General features: G+C 34.6%; 1 protein-coding gene across 3 annotated transcripts in view; it reads right to left on the bottom strand.

Annotated features, from left to right (window-relative positions):
* Positions 1 to 18314, bottom strand: part of CWC27 (CWC27 spliceosome associated cyclophilin) — a 196689-nt gene that overhangs the window by 173073 nt on the left and 5302 nt on the right. For all 3 annotated transcript variants that reach the window (XM_045494468.1, XM_045494474.1, XM_045494481.1), the window contains exons 2-7: positions 15623 to 15719; positions 7410 to 7522; positions 4756 to 4899; positions 2984 to 3082; positions 2239 to 2342; positions 455 to 524 (exon numbers count right to left, since the gene is read on the bottom strand). In XM_045494468.1, coding sequence (XP_045350424.1) covers positions 455 to 524; positions 2239 to 2342; positions 2984 to 3082; positions 4756 to 4899; positions 7410 to 7522; positions 15623 to 15719 — 627 coding nt within the window. The remainder of the gene's footprint in view (positions 1 to 454; positions 525 to 2238; positions 2343 to 2983; positions 3083 to 4755; positions 4900 to 7409; positions 7523 to 15622; positions 15720 to 18314) is intronic.

Genomic DNA, 18314 nt, shown 5'->3' with positions numbered 1-18314 from the left:
ATGGGTGAAATGGGGATAATGATAATATGTATCTTAAAGGGCTGTGATGAGAATTAATGACATTAATAATATATAGATAGATAATATTAAAATGAATGTAAGACCTTGGTCTGTCACTATTTATTATAACAATGATCATAATCATTATCATCTAGCAAATCATTTAAATAGCAATTAAAATCTGAATCACAAAGTTGAGTCATTCTTTAACTCTAGTTCTGACTGATTAAAAAAAAAAAAAAAAAAGCCAACTTAAAAAACGCCACGAAATTACAATTTTAAGAAGGCATATCATCTCAGGAGTTGTAAATATTACTAACAACAGGTCATTTTACAAATCAGTTCGACGAACACTTCCTGACTGTGTACTATGAAAAACATGCTGTGCCACATGTAGCAGGAGATACAAAAATACCTTTTATAATTCAGAACAGAGGGCAACTTAGCGTTGTACCTGACTAACTCGATTTACTTCCTCCTCTTCTTCTTCAGCTTCCTCTCCAAATGAAAGTAAACTAAAATTTCTTATCAAAAAAAAAAAAAGGGAAAAAAGAAAATTAAGAAAAAATTAAACAAAACTTATTGCATTTTCAAAGCAATAGAATAGAATACACAAAAAGAAACACATTTTGACCATTCAGCAATATCTAATATAACTTAGGATTCAGCAGAAATCTACTAAGGATCTGTATTTTCAGCATAATGTTAAGGCATTGGCTTCAGACCATAGATACTTCACATATTAGATGAAACTAATGACTAAAATCCATCCTGAGCACGACCATTAAGTATACTAAGTCAAGCATGACAGAAATAATTAAGCTTTTTTATATATATATAAATATTGGTTAACAAAATGGAGATTTCTGAAAAACTAATATATAGCCCCAAGAGCACTACAAATGGGAAGCAATTAATCTAGCATCTTCCAAAATAGGTCTTGAAATTTAAAAACTGATAAAAGTTATGCAAAATTGTCAAATAAAAAAAATATAAGCAATAATCTTAACAAAAAAAGAGCCCATGGGGAAGAAGAAACTGTCTTCTCTGAGGCTTCAAATTAAAGACATCTCAAGGAAGATAAATAATAAGTTATTAAAACTCTCTCTCAAGTATTGGAAAAATAAAAGATTTGGCAACAAAGAGGAATTTTCTTTCAAAACCTAGATGCAATCAATGACTACCAAATCATCCCTAGGATATTTGCTATGAATTAAAAACAAACAAAAAACAAAAACACATAGCTTTCAGGCTTGTTGCCAAGATAAATAATAGTGATGAAATACTGTATCTGAATATGGTGACAGTGACCTTTCACTCAGAGATAAACTACTCAAAATAAATGAATCAAAAAATAGGAGAGCAAATATATAGCTATATAAGAATTTATTTTGCCACAAGACATCAACTGCTTATTAAAGTGGCTCGTATTTGACAGTTTATAAAAGTGACTTAACTTATATTGTAGGATGTCACAAAAAGAAACAAATATGTATTGAATACCCATACCACTGGGTGTTTTCAAATTCCTCTTTTTGTTTTATCTTCATAACAACCAGGTGTTGTAATTATAATCTCCATTTTACAAGATGGGGAAACTGGGGCTCAGAAATATTAACACACTTTGCTTCTTATAAACTGAGGCAGGATTACACTTAGAACTGTCTGAATCTATCACTTAGGAATAAAATAAAATAACTAATATGGACGCTGGAAATCACTAAAAGATCAAGCTGAGATCTGACACTCTGATATCTATTTTTATAAAATAGACAAAACTAATAATGTGAAAAATACTGTTGACAAAATACTGAAACTTATTTACTCCAACACAGGAGCGAAAAATTATGTAACCATGCAGTCATTATATCATTCATACTTTACTTTCCAAGTTCTTTATACTGAGCATACATTAACTGAAAAATTAGTAAAAAAAACAAAAATTCTCAACTCATTTATATAAATAATTGCTATAGTGATCATAAATATTTATCTGTTTATTAATACAGATTTCATATAGACAGCTGACACAATACTTCTTCAGATTAAGTTCAAGTTATATACAGTTTTTAAATATAAGAAATGAATTTTTAGGAAAAACCGCATAATTCAGATATCTTCCTGGCCCACACTGGCCTCCCCCTTCACTAGTAGACAGTTGTCACAAAAGGAAATAAAATGAATTAAATGAATTCTTCAGCTTTTCAATCTGAAGAAAAATGTTTCTATTATGATTACTTTGTGCCTTTGGGCTTCAATTTCTTTACTTCCTCCTCTGGTTTCTCTTTTTTTGGCTTTTTTATTTCTCTGGGAATGATGTCATCAAAAGGATTAAACAAAACCTATGAAAAAATATTTTGAAAACATTATTCCATTTTTTAAAACTTCACAAAAAATTAAGACCAATATCTAATTATGTTGACATTAGCATTTATATTTTTTGCTCACATAACTATTATAAGTCTAATATATATACTACATAAAGTGCTTCCACTTACATGGTCTCATTGTATTCTCTCAATAATCTTATGTGCAATTAAGTAGAGTGTATTTTATCCTTATTTTATAAAGAGGAAAAATATTCAAGAAACCTTAATATCTAGTAAGGAAGACAAACTCAAGGGTTTTGACCCCAAAGCAAATGCTCTTAAGGACCTTGCTTCCTCAATGAAGGATCACTCTTAAATTACTTAGGAAGTTACTTCATTCAGCTAAATAAGTCTAATTCCTCTAACTTTCCCCTGTAAATCAAGCTTTTCGTGCATTGGATTATCAGCTAAAGTCTCATCCTTGAAGTCAAACCTTCAATTAAAAAAAAAAAAAAAAAAATTCTTAATCAGAAATTGCACCTAAATTACACAGACAAAATCTGAGTTGTACTACTGATTTAGTATAGAGCCTCCATCCATTAGTTTAAAATACTAATAATCAGTTTCTTTTAAATGATCAATTAAGCACTGTATCTTAGAAATCATGCTCCTACCTCACAACTTCTTATTTTATGTGGATTGCGTGGTCTTTCTTCCTCATCAACGTCTACTTCTGTTAGCCGTAGCATGTTATATACTGTATCCCCTGTAACCTATCAGATAAGAAAACTGCAAACTATTATAATTATTCTTTGAATTTTTCTTAACATTTATTTATTTTTGAGAGACAGAGAGGACAGAGCGTGAGTGGGGGAGGGGCAGAGAGAAAGGGAGACACAGAACCGGAAGCAAGCTCCAGGCTTTGAGCTGTCAGCACAGACCCCAACGTGGGGCTCGAACCCACGTACCGCGAGATCATGACCTGAGCCAAAGTTGGACCTTAACCAACTGAGCCATCCAGGCGCCCCTATATTCATCTTTGAAATAAAGGAAGACTTCTGAAAATATTTTTTTCAATAACTAAAAGGAAATTTCATATTTTTATATAGGAGCATATGTAGTAATAATGCAAATAAAGCAATTTCATCTTAATCTTAAGGGGGAAAAGGAGAAATGGAGTTCAATCCCTTGATAACATTTTTATGAAATTTCCTATATATATATATATAATATCAGTTTTCATTAAAAATAAAAATATAATGCCAGGTAACCTCCTACTGAATGACAACTTTTCATTAAAAAAAATAATAAATTTAGATTTTAGAATTGGGCAGAACAAGCAAATAAGAACACGTGGAAGTGCTTTACAGATATTATCTTGTTTAAACCTCATAAACATCCTAAATACAGGTCCTTATACTCCTTATCTAGAGAAGAACATTGAGATTCAAAGAAGTTACACAGCGACAGTGTTGGCCTTTCTGAATTCTCATCACTCAGCTATACTTTGTCTCCAGTGCGAAAGGTATATAATAGCAATTGTAAAAAGGGGTTCACAATGACAACCTAAATCTCATTTTATTATATGCTGTTACTTTTTTTTTTTTTAATAACAGGAAGGAAAATCGTTGAACATCAGATAACCTGTGCTGGAGTGGTTCAAATGTGCCAATGTTTATTTCTTAACCTATGTTGTTAAGTTTTAAGCAACGATATTGTACTACATGTTTTCAGCATGAGTCCTTACATTCAACATTTCTCAGGAGTTTTAAAGCAATACCAGTTTTCCAGTTATGCTCAGTTTGTTTTTTCCTCTTCATCATCAGAAAATCCAGTTTCATCTAGCTGTGGGGAAACCATTCCTACTGAACCAGCAGAGGGAGCTGATACACTAGGGATGTGTAACATGCCTAAGACTTAACACATGTGGGAATGTGGGAATTAGAAGAGAAAGTGAGAAAACAAAACGGTCAGAATCCTCCTTTAAACAAAACGGTTCAAAATTCTACGGAAATGATATTCCCTCATATGCTAAACGTGAGCAGGATTAAATAGCTCCTATTCAAAGTAGTATTTCAGGTAAAAAGTTTTAATGTTAACACAATTTCCACTTTAAACTTTAAGGAAAACTTAAAACTACTAAATCTTGTTACCTAGATAATGCCTAGGTTTCTAAGAATGTAGAAATAATATTAGCTGAGTGATGCGGTAGCTAATACCATCGGTATGTTTTAGAAAAAGGAAAATTTTAAAGTTATAATCAATGACTTATTTGAAACATACACACATAAAGTTCAGATGGTCCTTCACAGTTCACTATAAAAGGGATATATTCCACCATTTTTAGAAATAATAAAAGAATAACCCAGGGAATATTTTTATGAGGGCAACTCCTAGATAAGTTGGCCATATGTATCATAGAAGCTGAAGATAACTGGACACAAACCTTTCCAAAAATGGTGTGCTTATTGTTAAGTTCATCTGCTCGACCCAGTGTAAAGAAGAATTGGCTGCCATTATCATGAGGACCAGCATTTGCCATGGCAACCAGCCCTCTCCGATTAAAACGTAACCGTGAGTGGAATTCATCCTGAAGCATTAAAAAAAAAAAAAAAAAAAAAGTTTAGTGAATGATCTCAGTTATAAGGACCTTCATAGTCAGTAAACAAGGTTCTTTACAACTTCTAATCAAAAATGCTAAAGTTTTATTTAACTGATTTTCAAGTATAAGCAAATCCAGTATTTATTCCCTCGATGCTATTAAACTTGACTTCACTAGCCTGGAAGTATCTTCTAAATATACACAAACACAAATTTAGCCTATTTTATGGGAAAGCTGCCCATATTTACACAGAAGAAGACATTCAAAGGGTAAGTGATTTCAAACTCATTCCCCTATTCTTCACATCCCTCAAAGTAATCTAACTTTTTAGAACCTTCTATTTTTTTCTCCAAAAAAACCTACCTTTGAATCACGGCAGAGTCTTCAACTACTGCCCTTCCCCACTCTGTTCTAAAGGTCATGAAAAAATTGCTTTCTTCTTGGTGTTTAATTCAAGGAACTACTATAAATTGTTTTACTCTGTTTTTTACAGGTCTTTGTTAAATCTTTTCTGAACAAGCACTGGTCCCATTTGCCAGTTTTCCAAACAGCAAGAGCAAGCCTTTCTAAGGTGAGTTTCTTGCTATGGGAGGGCTCCATAACCTACATTAGTCTCTCCGTTAACAGAATTTCATTCCAGGCCTGATGCGAGACTCATTTATAATATAGCCATGTTATGTAATCAATGCTTTTCAGAAAGAAAGTTATTTTTCCTTAATAAATAATTGTCAAAGATTTGAACTCAAAGAGTCCTAACTCTGTATACCCCGTGAAAAATGACCTAACTAAAAAACTTAACAAGGTAACCATATTACCTGGACATAATAGGCAAAAATCTCAATTTAGAAGGAAATTGTCAAAAAGAGCTATTCTGTTACACTGAATAACAGAATAAAGGAATGCTTCCTACTAGATGGAAGCTCCAAAATCCGGAGACATCTCAATTTGGTAAAATACAAAATAGTTTTATAGTGACATTTGAGACTTTTTTATTATAACCATTCCTCATTTTCTAAGGCCATTATCATCTGGAAATTAAAGCAAACAGGTCAAGTGTTGTTCTCAAAAATCACACAGTGACCCAGTAAAAAATTAAAAGAAACTCCAGACCCTCTATCTCATTAGTAAAAACATGATGTCTTCAAAAATTCTCTTACTTTAAGAACTAATGATGTTTACTCATTCAAAGAACATGATATTAGCACCATCAGATAAAAAAAACAACAACATTTAGTGTTTACTTGAACCCTCTGTGATTTTAATACCTTAACTAGGACATTAACTCTTTTTTTCTTTTTAGTTCTGTGTTGGCAGTTAACAAATCACTCACCTATTCTTTTTTAAATTTTTTTAAATGTTTATTCATTTCTGAGAGAGAGAGAGAGAGAGAGCGCGCGCGCGCACGCACGCACACGCACAAGCAGGGGAGGGGCAGAGAGAGAGAGATGGAGACACGGAATCTGAAACAGGCTCCAGGGTCTGAGCTGTCAGCACAGAGCCTGCCCGCTGCGGGGCTCAGAACTCACAAGCTGAGCCGTAAGATCATGACCTGAGCCAAAGCCAGATGCTTAACAGACTGAGCCACCCAGGTGCCCCATCACTGACCTATTTTTGATTAATAGACTTTTTTCTAACACTTTTTATGTTAATTCTTTCTTCTGTCCCTTTGTGATTTCCTGTTGTGTAATGCATTTTCCACTACAGGGGTCTACTGTGCACAATTAAGAATGAATTCTGCATTGGACCAAATTGTGTCTCCCCAGAATTCATAGGTTGAAGCTATAACCCCCAGTGTGACTATATTAGAGACAGGGCCTATGAAGAGATAATAAAGGATAAATGATGTCATAAGTGTGAAGCCCTAATCCAATAGCAGTGATGTCCTTATAAAAAGGGGAAGAGACACCAGAGCTCACTCTCTCTACCATGTAAAGACAGAGCGAGCAGGCGGCCGTTGACAAGTCAGGAAGAGAATCTTCCCCAGAAATTGAATGCCAGCCAGCTGATCCGTACTTCCTAGCCTCCAGAACTGTGACAAACAAATTCCTGTTGTTTAAATCACCCTGTCAGTGGTATTTTGTTGTAACAGTCCAAGCAGATTAATATAAATTCCATACAGTATTAAATAAAATATTTTAAAATAAAATGGCATATGAAATGTTCTAAAACCTTTTTACATTTACAGAGTTGTAGACATCAGATACAGTCAGCTATCAAGAATTATGTTACGTAGTCTTTTTTTCTGACTCACATTTTCCTCACTACCACCATTAGCTCTACCTGAATTCAATCTAGCAAAAAATTAGCAATAAGACAACTCTGAAAGAATGCTTGATAGGGTAAGTGCTGCTGTTATCCCTTATAATCCCAAACATGTGATAAATACCAGATTTTGTGCAGTAATGTGAAATGTAGTTTTTTCACCAGGGGCACAGTGATTTTCAATTAAGGAATCCAAATTGATTTGCAAATAAATAACAATAAAAATTCAGTCTCACCTTGAATGGGGCTCCATAGATAGACTCTCCACCAGTCCCTGTGCCAGTAGGATCTCCCCCTTGGACTATGAAACCAGGTACAACTCTATGAAAAATGGTGTTGTCATAATATGCTGAAAGAAATTTAAAATAATTTAGCAAAGTCTAAAGTGAAGTATATAGCTATCAGAGTTAATATAATTACAGTCACAAGATTTCCGCCCCCCCCCAGAATGCTAAATAGGCTCCTAAACCCAAACCTTTTCTTCCCTACTTATTATAAAATGCCTACTCAAAACAGCACAATTTCTACAAAAAAGCATGACTGTTGTCGTGTTGTACTTATTTCCAGGAGTCTCTCAAATTGCATTACAGTTTATACATAAATATATTATTTGGAAGCTTTTAATATACAAGAGAGATCACATATGATCTCCTAATAGTACTTATTATCGGGAACCTAAAATCACGAGGGAGACTTCACCAAGGAAAAGAAGTTGCATGTGGGAGAAGCATGGCATCTCAGTGAGGTAAATCATGAGCAAAGAAGTTGTTGAGAGCAAAATGGCAAAAATTAGGGTTTGACTGAATCAGGGAGTTTATATTAAGAAGTAGCAACAATGGACAATATGAATAAGAAAAGATTCTCAATATCATTAGTCATTAGGGAAATGCTAATCAAAACCACAATGAATACCACATCACACCCACTAGGATGGCTATCATCCAAAGGAAAGGAAAATAGCAAGTGTTAGTGAGGAGGTGGTGAAACTGGAGCCTTGTACACTGCAGGATGGGTTGTAAAACGATACAGGCACTGTGGAAAAGGTTGATGGCTCTACAAAATTTAAACACAGAATTATCCATCAATCTTACTTCTATGAATACATCCACCCCCCAAACTGAAACCAGGTACTAAACAAATACTTGTATATGAATGTTCACAGCAGTGCTGTTCGCAACTGCAAAAGGAAGAAACAATCCAGATGTCCATCAATGAGTGAATGAATAAACAAGATGAGGTATTTACATACAGTGGAAGATTACTCAGCCAAAGAAGGGAATCAAATACGGATATGCACTACAACATAGATGAAGCTCAAAACTGTGCTATGTGAAAGAAGACACACACACACACACACAAAAAGTCATATATTATATGATTCCATTTATATGAAACACCCAGAATAGGTAAATCCATAGAGATGGAAAACAGATTGGTGGTTGTCAGGGGAGGAGAGAGGGGAGAAGTGGAAGTGATTGCTTAATGAGTAGTTTTCTTTTGGGATAATAAAACTGTTTTGGAACTAGACAGAGGTGCTGGTTGTGTAACATAGCAAATATACTAAATATCATTGAATTGTCTTTGAAATGATTACTTTCATGTTATGTACATTTCACCTCTTTTATAAAAGATCCCTGAATGAAAGGAAAAAAAATTATTTTTACCTCACCCAAAGTAGTTTTGAACTTTATATTAACTAATCAGGTGAGTACAAGAGGAAAATTTATGTAGAATATAGGTGTAGCCCTGAAGTAAGTGCTGAATAAACAGACTCTATTATTGTTGTTAAATCAAACAAACAAAACCCAACTAGCAACAGACTAGACTGAGGTGGAGTCAATTACTGAGTGTAGGCCTAGCTCAGTCACACACTGAGGCTCGCAAAGAGAAAGATGGGAAAAGCAGAATTTCCTGAAAGCTTCGCTGAGCCTGCAGAACTGCCTGACATCAGTTTTCTTGTCGTCGTACAGGATTATGAATGTCTTTATTATGTAAATAACATTGAAAGGAGTCTTTTCCTACTTGCACCTGAACACAGCCTAAGTCATATAATGACAAATACAAATCAAGTGCCTACCGTGGGCCAGGCACTGTACTGAAAAATTACTGATAGAATTCATGAGGTACCTATTACATACATACGCAGTGACACTTCATGAGTCAAAACAAGAATGTGGTTTATCATAATTCATAAAGTACTGTAATATAGTGGCTTGCAGGCACCCTCATAATTATTTACATTTGCGAGATATAACTGGATATAAAATCCATATTTTAAAAAATCTAATATGTAATCTAACTACTGTATCCAGTATAGAGGATAGATAGGAAGAAGTAGACAGGAGAAACAACTGATTTTTTCTTTCTTTCTTTTTTTTTTTTTTTTTAAACGTTTATTTATTTTTGAGACAGAGAGAGACAGAGCATGAACGGGGGAGGGGCAGAGAGAGAGGGAGACACAGAATCGGAAACAGGCTCCAGGCTCTGAGCCATCAGCCCAGAGCCTGACGCGGGGCTCGAACTCACGGACCGCGAGATCGTGACCTGGCTGAAGTCGGACGCTCAACCGACTGCGCCACCCAGGCGCCCCACAACTGATTTTTTCAAACCCTTCTCCCAGTGAAGTTGTTGGGCTGTGTGCACAAGAGGTCTCCAGTGCAAACAAGTGCTCCTTGGTTACAAATAGAAACTAAAAACTAAGAGGTCTAAAAGTATCTCTCCTATACCCTTAAGTAACCATTTATTCAGGTTAACCCTGTATGCAGCATGCAGGAGGAGTTCTGAGTCTTGGCTTTTGCTAGCTGCTAGCTTAAACTCCATTTATTTTTTCCCCTCTTTTTATTTTTTTATATTTATTTCAAGAGAAACAGAAATAATGAGAGTGGGGAAGGGGCAGGGAGAAGGAGAGAGAAAGAATCCCAAAGAGCCTCCGCACAGCTAGCGCAAAGCCCAACTCTAGGATCAAACTCACAGAATTGTGAGATCACGACCTGAGCCTAAACCAAAACCAACAGTAGCATGCTTAACTGACTGAGAGCCACACAGATGCCCCTCTTTTTTTCCCTCTGTTTAAATCACTGGGATACAATTGACATTTAACATCACATTGGTTTCAGGTGGACAACATAATGATTCACTATTTGCATATATTGTGAAATAATCACCATAATAAGTCTTATAGTTAACATCCATCACCTCACATAGTAACACATTCCTTTTTCTTGCAATGAGAACTTTTAAGATCTACTTTCTCGGCAACTTCCAAATATGCAATACAGCATTATTAACTATCCTCCACATGCTGTACACATAATTTTCTCATTATAAAATTAATATTATAAATTATTTCACTGTGTTCTGAAGATTAAATAAGATAATGTGGAGGCAATCTATAAACTTTCAAGTTCAACACAAATGTGAGGTCAAACTTTAAAATTTTCGTTTAAATTCTATTTCGTTTAAATATGCAACATGCCCCAGTCTACATCAGAAAATGATAATAATCCTTTAAGTCCATAATATGCAACCAATCAACTTTTTTTTTTTATCAGATCTGCTTTTTCAAAATATCAAACTCCCAGTATAGAGAATGGACTGGAAGGAAGTGACAAGGCTGGAGGGACAGGGTGTTGCATCCACACGACTCCTGAAACAGAATGCTACGGGCACCAGTGACAGTCACAACAAAGTTTATTACAATGAGAGGCACCTGAAAATAGAAGGGCATTAAATCTGGCTTTTGTCTCACAGGCAGCCCCAGACATTCGGAAAAAGTTACAAAAATTAGATGGGTTTGAAGGAAAAAATTTATCTGAGTTGGTTGAAATAGCCCAAAAGGTTTTCAACAATAGGGATTCTCAGGAAGAAAGACAGACAAAAAAATTAAGCAGGGTGGTGGCAGCCGTCCTGGATGCCCGTGAGGGAAGAGGACCCAGAACGCCCAAAGAATTCTGGTCTGGACAAAAGAAAAAAGATAAACAAAGGGTTAAAGTGTCACTAGGAAAAAAATCAGTGTGCATATTACAAACAAGAGGGACACTGGAAAGAGGATTGCCCCAACTTAGCCCAACGCAAAACTCGGCCACTCCAGGTATCTGTGATGGGAGTCGATTTCAACTGATGGGGCCGCGGCTCGGTGGCCCCTTCTGAGCCGTTGGTTACTGTTAATACAGGGGGCCAACCTAAGACCTTCTTGGTGGACACTGGGGCAACATTTTCAGTTCTAAAACAAGATCCTGGCCCCACCAGGCAAGGGGCAACCCTGGTGCAAGGAGGAACTGGGTCCCAGACTTGTAAATGGACCACTGAACGACAAGTAGATTTAGGCCGTAAAACTGTTACACATTCTTTCCTAATTTACAAGAGTATGAGGCGTAGTTTACCAGAGCAAAGCAAGGCTGTTATCTCTTAACCTTCAGTGTCAACACAAAGCTGTTATTTTTCAAGCTAAGCATTAGCCCTACACTACAATTTAACCCTTACAAGGGAGCAACTATTGTCCCAAGAGTAAACCATGACTGTGACTTCTACTGAGAGGCACATACTTAAGAATTCTCTAGAATAAGACTCAGAAATCTATTAGATGTGAGGGAAGGGGGATATGAAAGAGATCTTTATTATTTGTGCTTTCCAATTTTAAAATAACCCATCTTACTCCTTTTTCCTATTAAATCTTTTAGTGATATTGGCTTTTTACTTTAAGCTTTTCCTTTTTATATTCCTAATTATATTCCTGTTGGATGAATGAAATTATAATACCATATATACTGAGTAGGAATTTTCTATAATTACTCTACACCATAATTTTATAATCTACCATGGCTAAAATTTCAAAATTCTACAAAATCTCCATATCCATCATTTCTATTTCCATGTAACTTATTCATATCACTGCTGACAATGCATTTATGGTTGTCTTTATAGTTTACTATGTACTATAATAGATTTTGTAGCATGCAATAATGTTTATTTGACTTTCTTCTTAAATGTTTTTATGTATCATTTCCATAAGTATTGTGAAGAAAGTGATTTTCTCATTTCATTATGTCTGGTAATATCTTCCTAAATTTTCTCCACTATTGAAGAAAGACATTTTCATGTATCTTAAATATGAAATAAAGTTCCTATTTGGCCTCTGTGGTTCCGGTATTTGCCATTATAGTTTTTATTTCTGGCTGTACAATGTATGGGTATCATGGTACACTTTATCTAATTATATTTCTGCCGAGTACCATATAGAAATTTACATTTGCACTTTTAAGTGATTTATGTGTATTTTTCTAGAATCTGGTGTTTGTGTTTAATTTTATAAACATTATCATTAATAACTTTTTATTTATAACTCCTTTTGTTTCCTGTCTGCCCTGTTTATTTTGGCCTCTTAGGATTTTTTTAAACAAATATTTTAGTTTTATAAAGATATTTCTTTTGACCTCTTAATTTATACTTATGTTGGTCACTTCTAAAGAATAGGAGGTAGGGGATAAAGATAAATGATAAAGAATAGACTTTTTTTTAACTTTTTTTAAATTATTATTTTAGAGAGAGAGAGAGAGAGAAAGCACAAGTGGAGAAGAAAGGCCGAAGGAAAGAGAAGAATCTCAAGCAAGCTCTGCTTGGAGCCTGGAACCCAATGTGGGGCTCAATCCATGACCCTGGGATCACGACCCAAACTGAAATCAAGAGTCAGATGCTCAACCAACGGAGCCACTCAAACACCCCAAGAATAGATCTTAAAGAGTAAATCTGAGGTAAAATAGAAATAAAGAAATTAATAGTTACATAAAGCATAAAAAATTTGATTTTCTTAACTACTTCTCTTTCTGCTTCCCACTTTGTTTTGCCAAACTAAAATTTTACTCCTTCCTCATACTTCAGAGGAACCAACAAAACTATCAAAAGCAACAAGCTTCCCTTTCCTTCTTTTTTAACCTATTTTTTAAAAATTTCACTCACCTTTAAATATTCACCTAACTATTCCACAAAACCTGAAATCCAAGAGTAAGGCTGTGTAATTCTAGATCTTTCATTTCTATAAAAACTAAAGACATCCCCCAGACACCAGAATGACAAATTCTGTATGTGGAGTCTAAAAAAGTTAAACTCATAGAACTGGAGAGTAAAATGGTGGTTGCCAGGTGCTGGCAGGTGGGAGAAATCGGGATATGTTGGTCAAAAGGTATAAATTTTCAAATATAAAACGAATAACTTCTGGGGATTCAATGTACAACATGGTGAGTATAGTTAATAATACTGTATTGTATACTTGCAGTTTGCTAAGAAAAAAGATCTCAAGTGTTCTCACTACACACACACACACACACACACACACACACTCGTAACTGTGAGGTGACGGATACGTTACTTAACTTGGTTGTGATAATCATTTCAGTGTATATGTATAGTACACACTTGTACACCTTTTAAAAAATCATGTACAACCTAAATATATACAATTTTTATTTGTCTATAATAGCTCAGTAAAGCTGGGGGGAGAAAAAGACTAAGAACTTCCGCTATGAACAGCATTTTAGTTGGGAGCCATATCTGGCTCCACCTTCCTAGTTTTTACTTATTTCTTTTTTAATTCTGGAAATCATCCCCTTTTGAAAAAAATACTGATATGAATGTTAAAAGATCTTGACATATCATGACTTGTTTAAGTAACAGAATTAGTGAGTTAAATGAGGTTCTCCAAATTATATTTTAAAAACTTGACTTTATTTGGGGGTATCTTCATTTCAGTTAGCCTTCTCAGGCTTCTTGTTAGCCTTTGCAGTAATAATTCTCTCTCTCACCTGTTCAATTAAGAGAATTGCTGTAGTTATTTTTCTTATGATTTTTCTATTCTCTTTCTCCACATAGTCTTCTATAGAGGGGAATAATTTTTGTTGTTCCAATTAAGTTTCATCATGACCTAACTTAAGAACTTTATTTCTTCTTCACTGTCATATTATATCCAGATGTTTTCTGTTTCTTCCATTCACCTGGTCATGGATTGTTAATTACCATTCATTCTTTCTAATGTTTTTGTACTTCCAGTCTTCCCCTGTAAAATTTGAGCTTTTGAGTCTTCAAAACTTCTTTCCAGAAACAAGTCTGACTTTTCTGTGTCTACTGTGTTTCTCGACTCTGTTGATAGTAATTTGAGGATTCTCTGACTGTACTACCTGTCTGACTCAATTTCCTTCCTGCCTGCCATAGCAATTATTAATAATGGTCTTCACAGATGTCCTTCTCTTTTTCTTTTTTTTGGGGGAGGAGGCTCTGGGTATTTTTATACCTTAAATCTTCCCCTGATAATTATCTATTTTTGTAATTATTATCTATTTGGAGAGCTCTAGCTGTACCCTTTTACTGGTTATATTGAATTATCTTTCACACCCTGCCTTTGACTCAAAATGCTGTTTTCTGATACCTAATTAACCTTGTCTGTCTCTACAAATCAGGTATAACTTAGAAAGACTATGATTTGCCACCACAGGAGATATTTGAAACCATATGCAAAGTATCGTCAAATCCAAGTTGCAAAAATGTTTAGAATGTTTAGTTATAAGGGAATATTCTGAAGGAGAAAACACTCAAGTGGATATAATTCTGCAAAGTTTACTGAAAGAAAAATAGTCAAATTGTGACTCAGTCTAAAAACAGACTAGAGACATCTATAATGACATCACTGAATCCTGGATGGAAGGCTTCGTGGAGAAAGCAGAATTTTGGACAGAGATTAAAAAGTGGGTAGACTTGTAAACAGTAAGGAAGGAAAGAAAAGTATTCCAAAAAGAAGACTGAGGACATGAAGGAGGTATGTGGATATGTGGACAAGAAGGAACTGCTCAGGAAATAAAATAATAGTCAACTGAAACCATATAGTTATTTAGTGCAATGAAACCAAGTTGAAAAGCTAGGAAGCTAAGCTGTCTGAGGATTCAAATACCAGATGAATAAATAAAAGGGTAAAGAGATTAGATAGAAAGACCAGGTAAAAGACAATCATAATCATGCAGGTGAAAGTCAAGGCAGTGTGGTTTAGCTATAGCTGACAGAGGAAGATTGGAGTAGAAAAGTCCACTAGTCATTTTGACATGTAAATTACAGCTAAGACAAGAGGAAATGGCCGGAATTCTAAATCTGACAGTCATTTGGAGAGAAGTAACAAATGAAGAGTAAAGACAGTGCAGAACTAGGGGCAATCATAGGGAGTACTCTTATTTAGAGGATGAAAGAAAGAAGTACAGAACAGGCAAGAAGATCAAAAAGGATCAAAGTTTTATTTGGTGAGATAAATTTCTCTGCTAAAGATATAAAGATTTATTTGAAGGACAATCTTTATCTCCTCTATCCGTTTCCTGACACAACAGCTCAACACCATATCATTCATACCCACTCCTATCACTCATTACCACTATTTAACAGCAGACTTCAATGTTGTGGAAAGATACACTTTTACCTTCCAAACAAAGCTGAATGAAATTTCTGCAAGCTTTGGGAGCTTCTTTGGACCACAACTCTATGTCAATATCTCCAGCTGTAGTTTTCAATAAAACCTATGGAAAGAATATAACATCATTATATTAAATTATCATTTTGGTTTGATAATCAGTTGAATTGCTGCTCAAAATGAAGCATCCATTAATGAATTTCAATTTTAAAGTTAAAATTTTAAAAACCTGCTGGGCTTTTCTTGTTATACTAAAAAAATTATAACAGGGATATCACAGTCTTTTCAACAAGTGGTACTGAAAAAACTGGACAGCTACATGCAAAAGAATGACACTGGACCACTTTTCTTATACCATACATAAAAATAAATTCAAAATGGATTAAAGACCTAAATATGAGACCTGAAGCCATAAAACTCCTAGAAGAAAAGGCAGACAGTAATTTCTTTGACATGGGCATTAGCAACATTTTCCTAGATATGTCTCCTCAGGCAAGAGCAACAAAAGCAAAAATAAACTACTGGGATTATACCAAAATAAAAGCTTCTGCACAGCAAAGGTAACAATCAGCAAAATGAAAAGACAACCTAATGAATGTGAGAAGATATTTGCAAATGATATATATGATAAAGGGTTAATATAAACAATATAAAGAACTTATACAACTCAATACCAAAAAAAAACCCAAATAACACGATTAAAAATGGGTAGAGGACCTGAATAAACATTTTTCCAAAGAAGACATACAGATGGCTAACAGACACATGAAATGATGCTCAACATCATTACCAATGCAAATAATCAATGAAATGCAAATCAAAACCACAATGAGATATCACCTTAGACATGTCAGAATAGCTAGAATCAGAAAGACAAGAAATAACAAATGTTGTCAAGGATGTGGAGGAAAAGGAATCATCATGCACTGTTGATGGGAATGCAAACTGGTGCAGCCACTGTGGAAAGCAGTACAGAGGTTACTTAAAAAATTAAAAATAGAATTACCATATAATTAACTCCACTACTGGGTATTTACCCTAAGAAAATAAAAACACTCATTTGAAAAGATATATGCACCCCTGTGTTTATAGCAGCATTATTTACAATAGCCAAGATATGGATGCAACGCAAGTGTCCGTCCATAGATGAATGGATAAAGAAGTGGAATATATATAAATATACAGATATATAGATATAGATATATATAGTATGTGTAGATACACACACACATATATATAGTATGTGTATATATACACACACATATATACACACTGTATATATGTATACATATATATACATATATACACATATACATATATACACACACACACATATATATACACACACACATACACAATAGAATATTACTCAGCCATAAAAAGAATGAAATCTTGCCATTTGCAGCAACATGGATGGACATAGATGTTAAAATAATACTAAGTGAAACAAGTCAGACACAATAAGACAAATACCATGTTTTCACATGTATGTGGAATTTAAGAAACAAAGAAAAAAGACAAACTGCAGACTCTTAAAAACTAAGAACAAACTGGTGGTTGTCATAGGGGAGGTGGGGTTGAGACAGATAAAGGAGATTAACAGTACATTTACTTTGATGACAGTGAAAATTGTACAGAATTATTGAATCCTTATACTGTTCACCTGTAACTAATATAACACTGTATGTTAACTATATTTCAGTAAAAATATTCATTCAGTACAAGTCATTATACATTTATATCTTTCCTTTTTTTTTTTTTTTTAGTGTTTGTTTACTTTTGAGAGAGAAAGAGAGGCAGAATGTGAGTTGGGGAGGGGCAGGGAGAGGGAAACACAGAATCCCAAGCAGGCTCCAGGCTCAGAGCTGTCAGCCCAGAACCCACAGGGCTCGAAGTCATGAACTACAAGATCATGACCTGAGCTGAAGTCAGACATTTAACTGACTGAGCCATCCAGGCGCCCCTACATTTACATCTTCCAAACAGCAATTTCAGAAATAATTTAAGATTTAAGAAAAGCAGCATATACCTTTATTAATCAGAAAAACTTATTCATTTAAAAATCAGTCATTTAAACTTGCTTTAATTAAGAAAGTTTCTTGCACCTTTCCTTCCAATAAAATTGGTATAGCAAATTAAGAAACTAAAGAACAATGAATCTATGAAATTGTGACACTATGAGACAATTTTACAATTATCTTTTTATATACCAACACTCTACTTGCTCGTTCAAAATCATGCAATTCCTAATTTAAAACAAAACATTCCTAATCTAATTCTGGGTTGTATATGTTACTAAAATGGTATGTCTTAAAATCACCATCTACAGTACATGGAATCCGTTCAAAGTCTCCTTTCTACCAGCTCATGAAGGTAAGGCCTTCTAACTTGGCATGGCATGAAACTATGTGCAAAATAAATACTCTATCATGACAAACCAACCCAGCTGGTTTCTCAGTTTCTTGGAAGGTATATATTTGGGATGCAAACTGAGTTGGCTGAATAACTCCCTAGACTGTATCTATAACAGTGGGTAATACCTTCTGGTTTTCCATGAAAACTGGTGTCCATCCCAATCTTAAAAGTACAGTATATCTCAAAAGACAATATCCTGTCCTACCTATTATCCCCTTGTATACTTGAAATAAAATGCTACTGTTAAAGGGACGCTTGACATGTCTTCCCTTCCTTGCAACTCTAA

Source organism: Leopardus geoffroyi, chromosome A1 (genome assembly GCF_018350155.1).
Source record: "Leopardus geoffroyi isolate Oge1 chromosome A1, O.geoffroyi_Oge1_pat1.0, whole genome shotgun sequence".
Lineage (NCBI taxonomy): Eukaryota > Metazoa > Chordata > Mammalia > Carnivora > Felidae > Leopardus > Leopardus geoffroyi.
The sequence above is the reverse complement of the archived record's forward strand: the minus strand, read 5'-3'. Positions and strand labels throughout refer to the sequence as shown.